The following is a 19,868-nucleotide window of genomic DNA, read 5'->3' on the forward strand; positions in this document are numbered from 1 at the left end:
AAGAGGGGGGAAATGAACTAAGTGTTAAAACTGAGAGGAAAAAAAAAAAAAAAAGAGCGTTAAAATTAACCAAGGGTTAAAATTAAGAGGAAAAAGTAAAAAGAGTGGAAAAATTAACCAAAGGTTAAAATTAAGAGGAAAATTAAAAAGAGGAGAAAAGTAAGAAAAGGAAAATTAACTAAAGGTTAAAATTGAGAGGAAAAAAGAGTGGAACATTGATCAAGGGTTAAAAATAAAAGGAAAAAAGGAAAAAAGAGGGGGAAAATCAACCAAGGGTTAAAATTAAGAGGAAAAAAGAGGGGGGAAATTAGCCAAGGATTAAAATAAGAGGGAAAAAGAAAAAAAGAGGGTTAAAATTAAACAAGGGTTAAAATTAAGTGGGAAAAGAGGGGGGAAATCAAACAAGGGTTAAAATTAAGAGGAAAAAATTAAAAAGGGCGTTAAAATTAACCAAGGGTTAAAATTAAGAGGAAAAAGTAAAAAGAGTGGAAAAATTAACCAAGGGTTAAAATTAAGAGGAAAAAAGAAGAAAGAGGGTTAAGATTAACCAAGGGTTAAAATTAAGAGGAAAACAGTAAAAAGGGGGGACAAATTAACCAAGGGTTAAAATTAAGAGGAAAAAAGAGGGGGGAAATTAACCAAAGATTAAAAAAAGAGGGGAAAAGAGGATTAAAATTAAACAAGGATTAAAATTAAGAGGAAAAAGAGGGGGGGGGGGGGGATTAACCAAAGATTAAAAAAAAAAGAGGGGAAAAGAAGGTTAAAATTAAACAAGAATTAAAATTAAGAGGAAAAAGAGGGGGGAAATGAACTAAGTGTTAAAACTGAGAGGAAAAAAAAAATAAAAAGAGCGTTAAAATTAACCAAGGGTTAAAATTAAGAGGAAAAAGTAAAAAGAGTGGAAAAATTAACCAAGGGTTAAAATTAAGAGGAAAATTAAAAAGAGGAGAAAAGTAAGAAAAGGAAAATTAACTAAAGGTTAAAATTGAGAGGAAAAAAGAGTGGAACATTGATCAAGGGTTAAAAATAAAAGGAAAAAAGGAAAAAAGAGGGGGAAAATCAACCAAGGGTTAAAATTAAGAGGAAAAAAGAGGGGGGAAATTAGCCAAGGATTAAAATAAGAGGGAAAAAGAAAAAAAGAGGGTTAAAATTAAACAAGGGTTAAAATTAAGTGGGAAAAGAGGGGGGAAATCAAACAAGGGTTAAAATTAAGAGGAAAAAGTAAAAAGAGTGGAAAAATTAACCAAGGGTTAAAATTAAGAGGAAAAAAGAAGAAAGAGGGTTAAGATTAACCAAGGGTTAAAATTAAGAGGAAAACAGTAAAAAGGGGGGACAAATTAACCAAGGGTTAAAATTAAGAGGAAAAAAGAGGGGGGAAATTAACCAAAGATTAAAAAAAGAGGGGAAAAGAGGATTAAAATTAAACAAGGATTAAAATTAAGAGGAAAAAGAGGGGGGGGGGGGGGATTAACCAAAGATTAAAAAAAAGAGGGGAAAAGAAGGTTAAAATTAAACAAGAATTTAAATTTAGAGGAAAAAGAGGGGGGAAATGAACTAAGTGTTAAAACTGAGAGGGAAAAAAAATAAAAAGAGCGTTAAAATTAACCAAGGGTTAAAATTAAGAGGAAAAAGTAAAAAGAGTGGAAAAATTAACCAAGGGTTAAAATTAAGAGGAAAATTAAAAAGAGGAGAAAAGTAAGAAAAGGAAAATTAACTAAAGGTTAAAATTGAGAGGAAAAAAGAGTGGAACATTGATCAAGGGTTAAAAATAAAAGGAAAAAAAGGAAAAAAGAGGGGGAAAATCAACCAAGTGTTAAAATTAAGAGGAAAAAAGAGGGGGGAAATTAGCCAAGGATTAAAATAAGAGGGAAAAAGAAAAAAAGAGGGTTAAAATTAAACAAGGGTTAAAATTAAGTGGGAAAAGAGGGGGGAAATCAAACAAGGGTTAAAATTAAGAGGAAAAAATTAAAAAGGGCGTTAAAATTAACCAAGGGTTAAAATGAAGAGGATAAAGTAAAGAGAGTGGAAAAATTAATCAAGGGTTAAAATTAAGAGGAAAAATAAAAAAGAGGGGGAAAGTAACAAAAGAAAAAAGATTGGAAAATTAACTAAGGGTTAAAATTGAGAGGAAAAAAGAGTGGGAAATTAACCAAGGACTGAAATTAAGAGGAAAAACAAAAATATTAAAATGTAAAAAAGAATTTATTATAGATACATACAGTACTAGTCAGGCCATTTTGTTAATGATTATTAAATTTATTAAACAGTCCAGCTAAAACTAAAAAGAGCTAAACCTGTCCATTACTGTATATTAATAAAACCAATAAATAAACAGGAAAAAATAGCAATATTAAAAAGACAATACTGTATGTTTTAGAAGACATGTATATAAGACAATAGTTTGTAGAACATATTAAGAACAACAAATACATTTTTGTAATGAATAGGCTAATTCAATCAAGAACAACCATCAGTTTATGAATTTTGAATTTTATTTATTTTAAACACACATCTCTTTAAATTATGTCCTAAATCAAATCCTAAATGACTATTATCTATTAAAATATATTTAATTTTAAGAGTAAAGGGAGGATCATAATATGTTAACATCCTTAGAAGTCAGCATGTTAATATGATCTCTCTCAGTACTATTTAAGGGCTTTTGCATGTATATTTGTATTCATATATATATATATGTGCATGTGAGTGTTGTTTTCGTCTGGCTAGGAGATCAAGCGTCACCTCACTGAAGGCTGGCCTGGCATGCTTGACCTGATGATTAGATTTATTAAAAAGCGTGGGTGAGGTGTGTGTTTGTGCATGTGTTTATTGTGTGTGTGTGGATGTTTTAAGGGGGTGTCACTGACGTAGATCCTTAAGGCATAAACTCAGTGCTCGTTATAGGTCAGAGGTTGAGCAGTGAGCTAATTGATTAATTTAAAGTGATAAAATGCGTCATTCATTCAATGTGTGACAAAGTGTCAACTTGAAGGCCGAGCATCAGAATCGCTGTCACGTAGACAGTCTCCACTCAAACCTTTTATAGCATCTCATACTCAAGATTCTAGGGAATCTAAGGTATTTGTGTGTCAGGCCTGTTTAACATCAATAGCAAACTATAAATGTGCTTCAATGAGCCTGGAAATCTGTCTGTGTAATTAATTAACCTGAATTTACGTCATTCTGTGCGGTGTGCATTGTCAAGCCTCAAACCTACAGCTTATGAAGAGTTGCAGGTTTTTAACATGAACTAAAATGAATAAATAAATAAAACAGTAAAATTATAAAAAATAATAAATAATGGTCTCATTTGTTAAGATTAGTTTATGCATTAACTAAAACAATGAGCAAAATATTTTTACACATTTAAACTTTGTTAATAATAAAAATGTTAATGTTCATGTTAGTTTACAGTGAATAGCGAAAGTTAACATGAAACCAAATTAATTAATTAATTAATATGAATGTTGAGATTAACATTAAGATTAAAGCTGCAGTCCGTAAGTTTTGCCTCTTTGTCGCCATCTCTGTTTGAAACCTGAATTATGCTGAATTATCATCTTTACGTGGGTTGTGCTTCGGCACGGCCCCTCAGGGGACATTCTAAAACGCTTAACGTGAAAAAAGCTTAACGTGGCTTAATGTACTAAGACAGTGATTTTAACAGACCAAACTTACTAAATATCATTATAATAAAGTATACTATGTGCAAAAAATCAGATGAGCCCAAAATATGATCTTAACGCGTTTTATAACACGTTAAGCTTTTTTCTCCCATAGAAAACCATTATAAGAAAGAGCTTAACGTGGCTTAATGTACTAAGACAGTGATTTTAACAGACCAAACTTAGCTTAACGTGTTATAAAACACGTTAAGATCATATTTTGGGCTCATCTGATTTTTTGCACATAGTATACTTTATTATAATGATATTTAGTAAGTTTGGTCTGTTAAAATCACTGTCTTAGTACATTAAGCCACGTTAAGCCTTTTTCACGTAAAGCGTTTTAGAATGTCCCCTCCTCAGCGTGGATTAATCTAATGTTTTGAGGAGAATGTGTGGCTGTCAGTCACCACACCGGTGGATACTGTACAGGTACTTCCAAATCACAGATTGTAGTCTTGTAAGTATGACCAAAATAATAATTTTCACCGGAAAATATCAAATATCAACAAATCTGCCACTTTTGACAGTCGACTCCTCACACGTCCTGGAGCCTTGGTTAAAATTGCAATTTTCTCAGGATTTACAAATAGTTGGAAACATTTGAGATACTGTAAGTACTCAAGTGAACAAAATATATAACACTGGCCTAGTGGTTTTTGGATATTTTACTGCAAAAATCTTACATATTGCACCTTTAACAACATCAGCATTGCGTGACTATGTGTATTTAGTGTGTATTAGCATTACCTGTAGATTTCAATTTCTGTACAGTCTAATCTCTAAGGTTAATTTGTCATACCATACAGTCCGCCATCAAAATGATAAGTTTAATTATTGCAGCTGCTGTGCGAAAAGGCTATAAATGATCCGTCAACTGCAGCATCTTCACATGATTTACTAGCTGGGACTCCTTCTTTCTGTAAACAGATGTAAATTAATGAAACAAAGACGAACGGCTGTATGCTCGAAATTGCCGGAGAAACCTACCAGTACCACTTGAATTATAAAACATTATAACAAGCTTACAGTTGTGAATCAGGTTAAGTTAAGGAGAAAGTTTTGAACACTGGCTTGTTACTTGCTCAAAAATTGATTTTGGATCATTTTTAACAAAAAAAGTTACGGACTGCAGCTTTAACAAAGTTAAACCTTATTGTAAAGTGTGACCAAAAAACTATTAAAACAAGTTTTGATAATTGAAATAAAGCTGAAATGAAATTATATGAAAAACCTGTTGCCTTAATTGAAATAAACTTAAGCTGAACCACTAATTGGAAATAAAGAAAAAATAAAACTAACTACACTAAAACTTATAAACATAAAAAGCAGCCAAATAAAAATGTCAGAATCACATTATAAACTAATTGTGTTTTTATTAAAATCGAAATTGTAATTAAAAATAGGCTATATATACTAAATATAGCCTATAAAACATTAAGAGCCCATAGTAAACTTCCATAATAAAAAATATTAGTAGCCTATTAATGCAGTTTACTTTCATATAGCTATATTCAGTTTACACTTTGGCGTTCAGGAGGTCTCAGCTCACCCGTGGGAGGGTGTCGTAGTTGTAACGGGTGACACATTGATCAAAAACCCGCGGGGCGACACAAGCGTGAGCGCAACTCATGACGCGTTTGGCGTCTCCAAAGAAAAGCTCCATTCAGCAGGAGACAGGCTTCAGTTATCAAAGAGGAGTAGACCATTAAAAGTCTCGAACCTGTTAATTAATTACCTTCCAGCGAACTTGTGGGAAACAAAGAGGGCATTTCAGCTACTGTTTTGAATTATTTGTTCTTCACAAGCTATTTCCAAAACAAATGATCACAAGTTTTAAACTTCATTTCGGTAAATACGACAGTTAATTAACTTTTCTTGACTTGAATGAAAATGAAGACGTCTCCTGCGCTCGTGCTCTGTGTGTCTGTCACCGTTCACCTCGCGCAAGCTCAGCTTCAGTTGCGCGTGCGCCCGTCGCCTAGCGATCACCTGCCGGTACCGGACCTGCACGAGGACCCTAACCCGGCGCTGGAACCGGGAGAGAGGGATTTAGTCCCTCGGTTGTTACGGCGGAAACTCGGCAGCAGTTTTGACCCTGTCTTCTCTTCTATCGGTCCACCGACGCGGGGTAACGGGTCCGAAATCACGCGAGAGGACAAGATCAGTCTCGCCGGACCGATTCCCCGTGAATTTCAGCAACTGGATTTCTCTAGTCTTAAAGCAGCACCGAAAACGGAGCGCAGGGTGCGCCGGTGGTTGTGGTCGTACACCCGGTGCCCGGTGCTGTCGATGTGGAAAGATCTGGGCGTGCGTTTCTGGCCGCGATACGTCAGAGAAGGACAGTGCTCGACCGAACGCTCGTGCTCTTTACCGGAGGGGATGTTTTGTAAACCGGTGCAGTCCGTGAGCGTCACTCTCCTCCGGTGGCACTGCCAGCAGGGCTCTCGCGTGCTCAAGCGCTGCGCGTGGATCCGCGCGCACTACCCGGTGATTTCACAGTGCGCCTGCGCGTGCTGAAACGTCCCACAATGGTTTAGAACATTATAAATTCGTATTCCTTTCTTTAGATTTTAGGTGAATATGAATCGGACTTGTTCTTGTCACTCACCCATTTAACTCTGACAAGGTGGACTTTACTAATAGAAATTCATTTGTGATTGTGCATTCTTTGGCTAAGCTGTTTTAAATTATATTTATTATCTGTGAGCATGTGAAGAAAATGTTTGATGACGAAAGAAAAAGACAATAAAAGTGCAATGACAACTAAGCTGTGCATTACTGCTAAATTTATATATATATACATATACATACATAGCCTATAATATATATTTAATCATATGTGTGTGTGTGTGTGTGAGTATATATATGCATTTAAAGGTTAAGCATAGGCCTAAGATAAGTGAAAGTTTATTTGTAAAGACATATGTTATATGACTGATGGATTTGTGTTTACGGCATGTTTACTCTCTCACTTCTCCTTTTTTTTTTTTTTTTTACATTTTCTCTGTTTCTCCCTCCCTCTCTCTCTTCCGCCACATCTGTTTTCACCTCCTCTCTTTTACTCTCAGTTTTCATTCACCCAACTCTGTGTTCACATCAAGGTTTGTTTTCTGATGTTTCAGGATGAATGCAACAACCCAGACCATTGCTGAAGGTTAGTAAAAGTTAGTAAAGGTGCTGATATTTTTCTAGTAGACAATTAATATCTTGTTTGTAAAGAGAAAAATGGTATCTTTTACAGTAGTTCATATAGATATAAAACCTTTACATAAAAGAACCTTTACATTTGAGTGGTATCAGAAACAATTTTGCATTGTGAAATGTTGAATGTGAGGGAGACAGCAAACATCAGGTTTAGATTGTGTTATTTCTGTTGTTTTAACATTTTAATCAAAATAACTGAATCCAAAACCAGATTCAATCTCTTCTTTAGATGAGTTTACAATCTAAAAATATTTTTTTATCATTATTGAAATGATCACTATATGCAGTCATAGATTTATTTGACTTGGTTTGACAAATCTTTTGTTAAACAAGCTGAAGCAGCATCGTCTTTTAGATTTGTTTCATTATGTGACACCTTCAGACTTTCAGTCTTACTCTGTTTCTCTTCATACACACTCACAGACCGATCCCAAGGGAGGGACTTGCTTGTAGGTTTCTCACCAGCTGCCTTCGCACATTTCCTTTCTATAACACACTACCCAGAAACAAATATTCGCAACTGTATTTTCTCTGAAGTGATGCTTACTCTGCTAAACTATAAAACACAGCACTATCCAGCAGCAAAGATGACGTTTTAGTGTTTCATTAACAGTGTGGGTTGGATGAAAAACTGCATTGCAATTATCAGAGACCAATACCAGCATTAGATGTCCATAAGTTTTCCATTAGTTTAAAATATATTTAAACATCTAAACATGGAATTTTTTCCATTCCACAATGTGCAAAAAGGATCTTCAGATTATAACAAGGTTCTTCACACTACTCAAAAACAATGCTTCCAAAAGTGAGTTTTGGCCAGAGGTGTAAAGAGTACCTGATAACCATACTTAAAAGTACTGATACCTTACATCGAAAATGACACCACTACAAGTTACAAGTCACCAATTCCAATACGACTTGAGTAAAAGTCTTAAAGTATCTGATTTGAACTGTACTTAAAGGATTAGTTCACTTTCAAATCAAAATGTCCAGATAATTTACTCGCCCCCATGTCATTCAAGATGTTCATGTCTTTCTTTCTTCAGTCGAAAAGAAATGAAGGTTTTTGAGGAAAACATTCCAGGATCTTTCTCCATATAGTGGACTTCAATGAAGACCAAATGGTTGAAATTACAGTTTACAGCAATCCCAGATGAGAAATAAGGGTGTTATCTAGAGAAACCATCGTTCATTTTCTAAAAAAGAATTAAAATTGTATACATTTTAACCATAAATGCTCATCTTGAACTAGCGCTCTTCTTCTTCTTCTTCTCTATTTGAATTCCAGCAGTGTAGACACTACTAAGTGCATTACTGCCCTGCAGGTCAAAGTTTGAACTAAATTGTCATATACAATATGCTAGTGCTAGTATATAACATTTAGTTCAAACTTTGACCTGTGGAGGGCAGTAATGAACTTAGCAGTGTCTACACTGCTGGAATTCAAATAGAGAAGAAGAAGAGAGCTAGTTCAAGATGAGCATTTAAGGTTAAAATGTATACAATTTTAATTCTTTTTTTTAGAAAATGAGCGATGGTTTTGATAAGACGCTTATTCCTCGTCCGGGATTGCTGTAAACTGTAATTTTGACCTTCAACCGTTTGGGCTCCATTGAAGTCCACTATAAGGAGAATAATCCCGGAATGTTTTCATCAAAAACCTTCATTTCTTTTCGACTGAAGAAAGAAAGACATGGACATCTTGGATGACATGGGGGTGAGTAAATTACCAGCAAAATTTCATTTGAAAGTGAACTAATCATGCCAGTGAATATAAGAAACAATTGATTTGTGAGATAAGAAATCAAGTTTATTTTCTAAAATCAAAATAAAACTGAACACCTCAATGTTGCAATAAATCAAGGTCGACACAACCTTTTAAACGTCTATAAACTCGCAAGTCTCATTTAAGCTCAAGTGCACAGAAAGGCCATAAGTAAACCAATATCCTTCAAAATGGTCTTGAATAAATAAAACAATGTTACAGCTTTTTTACAATCACTTTGCTACTATTTTCAGAACCTTGATGTTATTTTTCACAACTCTAGACACAAAACTCACAACCAATGATCAAAATGCACATTTTTCAAAACTCTAACCCTTTTCTCAATTGCTTGGATACAATACACATAAAACTTAGATCATTTGTTCATTCAACAAAAATCACCTGTTCAATATGACACAACTTAACATAAAATTACTACTATTTCAAAAGGCAATTCACACATTACATTTCAAATGAGTGTCTATTAATTTCCTTACAATGATCTAACTGCTCAAAACGATAAGTAACTGTTGCATTACTCTTAATGCATAGTTGTATGGAAACAGAAAAACAATCTTCCATATTTACTGTAAATCATGAAAGTTTCAGGTTAATGAGATTCATTGTCACCAATTAGTCTGAACCAGACTACAATATCCATAGACGTAGCCCAATATTTTATCATAATGCCTCATCAGACACTGTGTCTATGGCCCCAAATACTGTACCACCTTCTCACACTTCTTACTTAGAGTTTTTGTCTTGTTTCTTGACAAATAAAAATTATTTTCTTGTTTTCAGGAAAAACTTACTTAATTTTGACTTATTTTTCCTGAAAACAAGAAAATAATTTTTACTTGTCAAGAAAATGCTTCTTGAATTAAGATATTTTGACTAGAAACAAGAAAAAAACTAAGTAAGAACAGCATTTTTTTGCAGTGCACTCCTGTTTTGTTTCTTACTGTACAAGCAAGCAAGTTGAGGAACACTGCATTTGATGTTTTACAGCACTGTCTTTTCTTTTCTATTTCATAGCTAATTATTTTTGCTTTGATTCAAATAAACCTGTTGTGATTGTATATTACAAACTTTGTTCAATGATTCCGCTGTGTCTGTAGTATTCTCTGTACTACTGCAGTACTTTTACAAAGTACATGTAGTTCCATAATGAAACATGTATCACCTATTTTGTACTACAATATTTACTGATTGTATGAACAATGACACAGTGAAACTATCGGTTGCTTGTGTGTGGGTGATCTATAGTTATGTAACAATGGTATTTCACAGTAAATTTGTGTTTTGAACCAATGATTGTGCAAATGCAAGATTGCTTTAAAGATGTGAATGCACAATGCAATGTTTTGAACATTAGACAGTCTGTGTTACAAGTGATAACCGTTGTGAGTTTTGTGTCTAGAGTTTTGAAAAACGACATCAAGGTTCTGAAAATAGTAGCAAAGTGATTGTAAAAAACTGTAAGTAAAATTAAATAGTCAAAGTCTACTGTACGTGCTGGTTTGAGCCTCATCACCAGCTGCAGTCATTTCCTCATTTAATAAATCAAACACCTGCGATCAATAACTACCTGCTATAATGCACTCACATTCACATAAAGTAGCCTTGTTGACAAGTTTTGGATGAGCAAAAGCAAAATGCACAAGATATAGTACCTTCAATGCCCTTAGATGGCGATATCGCTTCTTTATAGCAAAAACAAACTGCTGCAGAAAAAGTTAGGTGTCATGAAAAATTTAATTTGTAATTGCATTACTCATCACAAATGTAGTGGAGTAAAAAGTGCATTTACTTGCTCAAAAATGTAATCAAGAGAATAAAAGTTGCCGATAAAAGTTGCCAGTACAACTACAAAGTAATCAAAAAGTACTTAAGTACAGAAACTAATTACATTTACTCAAGTACTTTACACCTCTGGTTTTGGCAGATTTGTTCCTCAAAGAATCTTTCAGTGAACAGTTCTTAAAAGAACTACTTGTTATAGAGTGAAGAATATTTTAATAATCTAAATAATTTTCCACTATAAAGAAACTTTTGTGCAGTGGAAAGATTCCATGGATGTTAAAGGTTCTTCATGGAAACAACAATGCCAATAAAGAACCTTTATTTTTAAGAGTTTAAGAAAACAAATGATTCTTTTAAGAACTGTTCACTGAAAGGTTTTTTGGGGAAACAAAATGATTCCTCAGTGGCAAGTTTGAATCAGATAGTAAGTATATTAAAATATAAGATTTTTTTTTTTAACATGATTTCTGTTTATACACTGCAAAAAATGCTGTTCTTACTTAGAAATTTTTGTCTTGTTTCCAGTCCAAATATCTAAAAATTCTTAGATCAAGAAGCATTTTCTTGACAAGTACAAATTATTGTCTTGTTTTTAGGAAAAATAGCTCAAAATTAAGTGAGTTTTTCCTTAAAGCAAGCAAAATAATCTGCCAGTGGGGCAAGTAAAATAATCTCAATCCAAACTGAAAAAAAGATTATATATCTTATTTTTGGTTTGATATAAGATTATTTTACTTACCCCACTGGCAGATTATTTTGCTTGTTTTAAGGAAAAACTCACTTAATTTTGACTTATTTTTTCTGAAAACAAGAAAATAATTTTTACTTGTCAAGAAAATGCTTCTTGATTTAAGAACTTTAAGATATTTTGACTAGAAACAAGACAAAAACTCTAAGTAAGAACAGCTTTTTTTGCAGTGTATCATGTGTGTTAGTTTAATAAACCAGCATGATGAAGTGAACTTTCAGCTCAGAAGAAAGACAATTTAATCATGTCTACAGGCACAGCAGTTAACACAACCAATAACACCATCCCTTATACCAGGCCAGTCAAAAACCCCTTATCAGGTAAGTTTGTGTGCAGCATTATATAATACGTAATATTTCAGCATAATATAATATTCAATATTATATCACGTTCAGTATTATGTCATAATAAATAAGATGCTGAACCAGTTATTAATTTACGTGTGCGCGTTGTGTTTAGGGTCACAACCTGATTGGTTGCTCTACACAGTTCCTGCATCAGCATTTGTGATTGGAATTTTTCTGTTCGCCTACATCTGCAAAACACAACAACCCAGGAATGGCAAGTGTGAACACACACACACACACACACACACACACACACACACACACACACACACACACACACACACACACACACACACACACACACACACACACACACACACACACACACACACACACACACACACACACACAAAACAGGGTTATCTAAAGTAAAACTACTTTTGTTAATATTACACTTAGAATTATTAGAAAGATTAGAAAGGTTGACATGGCAACTAACTGAAATGAGTTTAAGTTGAAGGACTAAATAAAACTACTAATGGAAATCATCATGATTAAAACAAACATTCTACATTAGAAAAGCAAAAACTACTAATACAAATCTATATTGGTGTTACATTTTCTTAAAAAACTGCTTAGAAACTTGTCTTGGTACTTGAGGCCCACTTGGTGAAACCATTCACTCATATAGCTAATCTTTAGACCATGTCTGCAAAACTACAAGCACATTACATGCTTTATTACATTCAATTCAGCTTGCAATTGAAAAACAAACTTTTTGAAAAACTCTAAACACAGTTCTCTACATTACACACATTATTCAAAACTAACAGCTCTTTTGTTTCATTTGGGAAACACTGCCATGTTTTGATGGTCCTTTACGAAATGAACAAACCATTTTTTTCTTTGTGCAGCATCTACAGTGAAGAGGACACACACAAATGGACATGTTGCCACTTATACTACTTCTGGGTGATGCATTTGCCTTTTCTAAAACTCATTCTCTTTTCTTTTTACTCTTTATCTCTTGATGGGACAGTAGTTGCCCAAATTGGCACAATTATATATGTTTGTATTTTTAGGGAATTTTATGGTACTAAATTATATTTATGCAGTAGTCATAATCCATTTATTACCAGTTAACTATTTTTTGAGCATAGACCATTTAGGGCCCTATCATACACCCGGTGCAATGCGACATCAAGTGCGATGCAAGTGTTTTTTGCTAGTTTCAGTCTGACGCAGTTATCATTTTCACGTCCTGCGCCACATTGTTTGAATAGCAAATGCACTCACGCCCATCTGTTCGCCCATGGGCGTGCTGGTCTGAAAACGAGGTGTGTTCAGGCGCATTGTTGGCGTGTTGCTGTTTTGAGGCAACTGGAAACGACTGCACCACTGACCAACAAAAACCTGGTCTAAAGTCAACGGTGCAATATTTTTTTTTGTTATTTAAAGAGCGCGTTAGTAATAGGCGGGTGCACAACGCATGCTTGTTACACACACAGGGGTGCGCAGCAGCACACATACATGCCAAATATTTAAAATTTATTTACAATTTTTTTCAGTTGCTAACAAGCATTGTTCAATACCGAAACCACATTTTCAAAACTCTTCACACAGTCTGCATTACCAGCATGAATGTTGGCCAAACAGTTAATCTCACCTTCAAAACTCACTCAGACCAACATAACACTGGCAACAATTCTCATTCAGAAAACACACATTTCATTCACAACACACTGACCTAAAAACACTAACAACAGGAAGCATTACATAATTGATGAACTTTTCTTTTTTAAAGATTTTCTACATAAAAATCTTCATATAGAATACTTTATTGAAAGCATTTGTAACACGAATGAATCAGAAATTAATCAGAATTTCATTTTTTTATATGAATATAGTACTTGAAAATTATAACCAAAGGGTGAAAAAAGAGGGAAAAAACTCCAGGGCTGCAATGATAATAAAAAAAGAATAAATTAAATACATTATACACATTACTGTAACAACATGTGTCGATGTTCATTATAGTCAGGGGTGCACATAAGAGGTACGCAGGTACGCATGCGCGGTAAAAATAAACTATGCGTACCAGAAAACATGGAGGGGAAGCGCTTTTGAGTACCGGTTCACAGGGATACGTTTACTTATTGGAGTAGGATTTTTCTCCATCTCTGGTAAGATAGAAATCATCATAATATGTGTGTTCTTTAATTATTTAGGTGTGCAACGGATCGCAGTTAATCCGTGATCCATACGGATAAGGTCCAACGGTTCGGCACGCATGTGATTCACGGATTAACTGCTATATTTAACCATCATAGAGTGAAAGTTTGTAATTTGGACGTGTTTTGTCTCGCCAATTAACACATTCAAACGACTTTAAAAGCGGAAGAAGAGGCAAAAATCGGGACTCGCGAACTGTAATCTGTGCGCACAGCCCCCCGAAACGCGCGCATGATGAGAGTCAGACAGCGCTCGAACACCGAATTAACTCCGCTTTCGCGTTTACTTGCGCTTGAAAGGAAACATACACACAACATTATGTCAAAATACCTGTCTCGGCAACTATTCTCTCGGTTATGATGTGTGTCAGTTATTCGGTCCGTGCTTTCCTTCTTAAAGTGGCAGCAGCCTTTGCTGTCATTAATGTTAGTAAAAAAAAAAAAAAAAAAAGTCATTATCATCATCTATGTACTAGAGAAAAGAAGATAGTGACGAGAGCAGCCAGGAGGAAAGTGATTAGGACAGCTTTTAGGATGTGTCGTGTAAAGTGTGAGTACCAAGCAAAATCTTCAGGTACTCCCTTGAGAACCAGACCAAAAAAGTTATGTGCACCCCTGATTATAGTAAATTACAGTGATGTAGTGGGGCAGAACACCTGGGTGGAATTTCAGCTAAAATTGCAATTAGCTTGCAATGATTATTTTTTTAATTTTTGGCTATAAAATTGAGAATATTTTAAAATAATTACTGCATAAATGCTTGGAATTTGCCGTCATTCTGTTTTGAATGTGTTTGACAGTTTTTTACAGACGTTAGGACACATTTCTCAATACTTAGGTCACTTTTGCAAAACTCTTCACACAGTTCTCATAACCAACTTTCAGCTTGGCAAAGCAGTTCATTTCACATTCAAAATGCACTACAACTACCAAAACACTTTATTCAGGTCTCAAATCAACTTATTCTTTCAGAACACTAGCAAACGTTGACAGCCGACAAACACACTTTGTCACCCGCAAAACAATGACCTAAAAAACACTAACAACATGTAGCATTATACAATGTTTTCTTGTGTAAAACAAGGACACATCTCTGTTTATAATTCACTGCAATATATGTTACTGGAATAAATCAGACATGATGCAGAATTTGTCAAAATTTTATGTTGTTTATTTATTTATTTTAATTCCAAAATACAAGAATTTGTATACACCATCCACTGATACAGATACAATTCAATTGTTTTTAAAGCATTTAATTTTCAGATTTAAAATATATTTCATTAAAATATGTAACAAATTGCTGTCTTATTCAGTTTTGTATTATGTTATTGTTTTGAACATAAGTTTAACAGTTTTGAAAACAGTATGTAAGCATGTGCAAATTGGCCTGTATGTACAAAGAGTTTTGGCAGTTGTTGTGTCTGAGTGAGAAAAGAATTAATGAAATTTGAGAGATGTAGTCATTGAATGCACTTTGTGCAAAAGCAATGATAATTGATCCTCAGTTTAGCCCACATAGACGTCTGTTGTGCCCACTGTGTGAAGAGTTTTGCAAAAGTGACCTAAGTATTGAGAAATGTGTAGCGTCTATCATTTTGAATGCAGTGTGTTAGCATTAGAAAAATGTGCTGAAAATACATAGTATTTTGCATGTTGTGGAGTACGAATGAGAAAAGAGTTCCTGAATTTTGAAAAAGTGTTGTCACTGAATGCATTTTGTCTGAAAGCCATGAAAAATGGTTCACAGTTTGGTCTGCATTGACTTCTGTTTCGCTGACTGTGTGAACAGTTTTGAAAATGTGGTTTCGGTATTGAACAATGCTTGTTAGCAACTGAAAAAAACTGTAAACTGTTTCGTCAGGTTGAGGGTGTCTATATTCCGCCATGTAAATAGCAATCCGCCATAGTGCAAGCGCTCTTGGCTTTTAAGGGGAGTGGGAGATGACGTTCTGATTGGTTTGTTGCACATTATGCCCAAAATACACCCATTACTCATTGAGAGACTAGGTACAACCTGGGTACAACCCTTTTGGACCTGGAGAAACAACCATTTTTTCCGTCGTAAAAACTAGCAAAAGTGTATTCGGACATGCCCTAAGTGCACCTGAGCTATGTGCTTCAGACCATGTGCGTAGATTGTTAAAATAGGGCCCTTAAACTTAGGGTGCGTTCACACTTGTAGTTCGGTTCATTTGGTCCGGACCAAAGAAGAAAAAAAAAACATTTAGTCCTGGTCCGGTTAGCGTTCAGATTGGCAATTTTATCACCGAACCAAAAGATACCGAACCTTAAGGCACAGGGATACATTCACAATGTGATTGGTCGGATTTTATGACCTATTGCCTATTTTGAGATGGAACTTACCGAACATCCAAAACAATGCTGTTTGCTGAGGTAAATGCGCTCGTTGTGTGTGTGTAGTCTGCATGTGATGGTATTTTGGTCAGCTGGGAACTCGTGAAGAGCTTATAAAAAGTAGTCAAAACACCGGCGGGAATCCATCCTTCACACACACAAACAATCTGCTGCGTAGAGACGCGTGTCTGATGCCTGTGATGGGCAAACTCGCGACTATGACGAGAAAAACCGACATGCGTGAGGATTCTGATTCGGTCTCGTCTTCCTGTTTTTGGTTCGTTTACATGTCTTTGGTCCGTGTTGCGTTCATATATCATTCGAACCGCACCAGAGTTCGTTTGGAAGCGGACCGAGACCCATCTTGTTTGGTTCGCACCAGGGTTCGGATGGCAGCATTCACACATGTTCAAGTGAACCACACTAACCGAGCAAACGCACCAGGGTTCGTTTTAATCGAACCAAACATGACAAGTATGAACGCACCCTTAAACTGTCGTAAAGCTTGAATGCTGTGGAGAACAGACTTAAGTAAAAAAAAATATATAAAAGTTATAGAAGTTTGAGTTTATTGTTATTAAAAATGCACAAAAATACTATTTTCAATTTTTATATTAAATATATTCCAAAACATGTTTTAGTCTATAAGATATAAATCTAAACAAGTTGTGTTCCAAATTTTAGGTTGATATCTCAAAAAAAGATTTTTTTAGTAAGATTTTGTTCGGACGCAGTACTAAACGTTTCCACTAGTTGAAATTTGTTTCTCATTCATTTCCAATGCGGCCATTTTTGACTATGAGGAGTACAAATCTGACTATTTTATTCTGATTTCGAATCATTTCCATGAAATGTGTGTGTGTGTTCACATAGCAAGTGCCAAAACCTTTACCAAGTTTCGTACCATTCTGATGAAGTAAAAAAAGGGGGGGGAAAAACACAATTTTTCAGTCAAAAATGACTGAAGAGTACCACATGGATTTAATACTCATTCCTGGTCTTATAAAAAAGATTTGTATCATCCTCCTTTCTATCCACATGTCATATAGAGACTTTTAATGATTCATTCAATTACTTTCTAATAAAATCGAGTCATGTCCTTCATTTTTTGCCCTGGAAACAGTAGTAAGTGTGTTAAGACGGCTGTTTCATGTTTTTGAATGTGTGTTTTCACAGGCACTCGGTGAGCGGCACTCAGAGGTGTATGGAGAGCGCTGAAAACAACAAGGGTAAAATACTGTTAATAATTTCATATTTTTTTAGTGCTTAGACAGGGTTCAAATCTGAAAAATACAGTCAATATTTTGTTGCTTGTTTCGACAGATGAGACACAGTCCTATGAGAATGTAGAGGCAGCTATTTACAGCAATCAAGACAAAGCCACATATTATGTGTCTGCAGATGAAGGTAAATCCTGAGCAGCAGTAATTATGTGAGGGGTTTTATTGTGCAATTTATTGGTTGTTGGTTTTAGATTATCTGGACCCTGATGCAATTGGGGAAGGGACGGGGCCAGAGGAACATCAGAACACCCTACAACCGCCTAGCAATTTGACAGACACTGGTGAGGATATGATTTTTCATTTTACACACACATACTTACAATATAAATATATTAATAGACATGATAAAAATATACAGTTTTTATACAGACCTTAAATTCATTGAAAGTGTTTGGGATGTGTTGGAGGAGACTTTACAGAGTGCTCACCTCTTGCATTGTCAATGCAAGAAAAGAAAAGAAAGATGCACCTCTTGATGGAAATAAAATGTGATGTTATATCCGTCATGATGTATGTTTGGAGTATGTTTATGATGGATGGAGGCACTTTCTTCAGCTTCATACTCGTTGTTGGTATCGCTCACTGCCATTATAAAGCTTGGATCAGGATATCTGATATCGCATCAGGATATTTATTAATATATATATTTATTATGTTCATCAGAAAGAAGAGAGAGAGAGAGGTTATAAAATAAATATTTCTGGTTCTGTATTGCTCAGTACAGATTTCCAATTGTGCTATAAAATAAAACATTACATTCAAAGTTATATAATAAAAATATTAAATTCAGTACAGTGGTGGAGCATGCCATTTTGGTATGTGGTTGCAAGTGCAAGCTATGGAAATAATTTTTAAATTATTATTTAGATTCTATTATAGTTAAATATTATAATTAATATTTTCAATATTTTCAATTTTATTTTTAGTAATTTTGTTTTGTGCTTTTGTCATTTTTATGTATTTTTTAATATATTTAATATTTATTATTTTAGTTTTAGTTCAGATAGTTGTAAAGGCAACATTTCTTATTTTTGTTGTTTATTTTTTGTCATCTAATATTTATATTTTATTTGATTTCAGCTTTATTTAATTCACTTGTTTTTAATATACAGCTTTAGTTAATGAAAATAACCTTGTATCAAACAGCTGCAAAGAGGACATTAACAAAAATGGCCTGAAAATGTTTATATTTATTTCTTTATTTCACCAAAATTATTTTTCCCCAAATAATATTTCTAAATAAACATTATCAAAATATATTCCACAGTTTTGTCTGCTTATTAAAGCTTCATTATAGATGTAGTTCTTAATGACTGGTGTGCGATGGGAAAAGGACGTGACACAGGTTGGATTTGGGGTCTGTCTGTCTTCTCTATACAGATGGAGAGTCGTATGAGGACATGGAGGGATGTGTGTATGCTCAACCCCGAAAACGGACACAGAAACTTCAGGATGTGACTGAAGACGAGGGTGATGAATTAAACATGGATCTGATACTATCTATTAACTTTAATGCATTGTGACAAACTAATTGAAAACGATTCCTGTCATAGACTACATCAATCCTGATGATGGAAAACAAGATCCCACTCTGGACCATACAGACACTGGTAAGTGTTTCACTGTGTGTTTGTATGGAAATGTGGTATGATTTTTTATTTTTTTAAAAAGTCTTGTTCTCTCCTTCCAGAGTCGTATGAACTCATGGCCGAATCAGACTGTATATACAACAACACGGACTTCACAGCATCCCATGACACCACAGAGGACGGTGAGTGTGTGTGTGGTAAAGATATGCATGTCTCCTTACATGTGATTGAGTTTGTGTGTAAATGCTTGTTTCAGATTCATATGAACAGATGATTGGAATCCCAGCTCCGCTCCAGAAACACATGGATGGATAACAAAGGCTAAATGAGAGATGCAGAGAAATGGACAACTGCCATGTCTGACGATAAGAGAAACTGAGAGCTTTTTCTATTATTAAAACCTATGAGAGCAGCTACAGGATGAGTAATTGCTAATTAATATTTTTACAAGTTTACAATTATAGACTACATGTGAACATACATTTACTTCTTCTCCCGCGGGCTATTCTTCTGCAATCCAGAATGGCAGCACACCTGAAAAGCTTGTTTAAGCTGCGCCCTCTACTGTACAGGTGTGAATTTGCATTTCCTTCAGCATGAGGCTTATTCATTTCACTTTTGGTGTGAAAGGGCCTTAACATTTGCCAAAAATCTAACTTTTTTGTTGTTATAAAAACAAACCAATAAAGTAGCCCAGCCCAGATGAGAAAAAGTAATGCAAAAGTAACATAACGCATTACTTTTCATTAATAGTAACTAATGCAATTAATACATTTTCTAAGGAAGTAACGCAATATTGTAATGCATTACTTTTAAAACTAACTTTCCCCAACACTGATGGTAACACTTTACAATAGTCCAATTAGTTAACATTGGTTAATGCTTTAAAGGATTAGTTCACTTTCGAATTAAAATTTTCTGATAATTTACTC

The 19,868-nt window shown here is 34.6% G+C and overlaps 2 protein-coding genes across 2 annotated transcripts; both read left to right on the forward strand.

Annotated features, from left to right (window-relative positions):
* Positions 1-5,432: 5,432 nt before the first annotated feature.
* Positions 5,433-6,402, forward strand: nog5 (noggin 5). The gene has a single exon (XM_067376874.1). The coding sequence runs from the start codon at positions 5,553-5,555 to the stop codon at positions 6,183-6,185; it is 633 nt and encodes a 210-aa protein (XP_067232975.1). The 5' UTR covers positions 5,433-5,552; the 3' UTR covers positions 6,186-6,402.
* Positions 6,403-6,740: 338 nt separating this feature from the next.
* LOC137017891 (uncharacterized) lies at positions 6,741-19,856 on the forward strand. The gene is made up of 11 exons (XM_067382640.1): positions 6,741-6,822; positions 11,443-11,508; positions 11,648-11,749; positions 12,390-12,447; positions 17,241-17,293; positions 17,388-17,471; positions 17,539-17,628; positions 18,728-18,817; positions 18,901-18,957; positions 19,038-19,118; positions 19,193-19,856. The coding sequence occupies exons 1-11, from the start codon at positions 6,792-6,794 to the stop codon at positions 19,249-19,251; spliced, it is 771 nt and encodes a 256-aa protein (XP_067238741.1). The 5' UTR covers positions 6,741-6,791; the 3' UTR covers positions 19,252-19,856.
* The last annotated feature ends 12 nt before the right edge of the window (positions 19,857-19,868 follow it).

This window comes from Chanodichthys erythropterus, chromosome 3 (assembly GCF_024489055.1).
Source record: "Chanodichthys erythropterus isolate Z2021 chromosome 3, ASM2448905v1, whole genome shotgun sequence".
In the NCBI taxonomy this organism is placed as follows: domain Eukaryota; kingdom Metazoa; phylum Chordata; class Actinopteri; order Cypriniformes; family Xenocyprididae; genus Chanodichthys; species Chanodichthys erythropterus.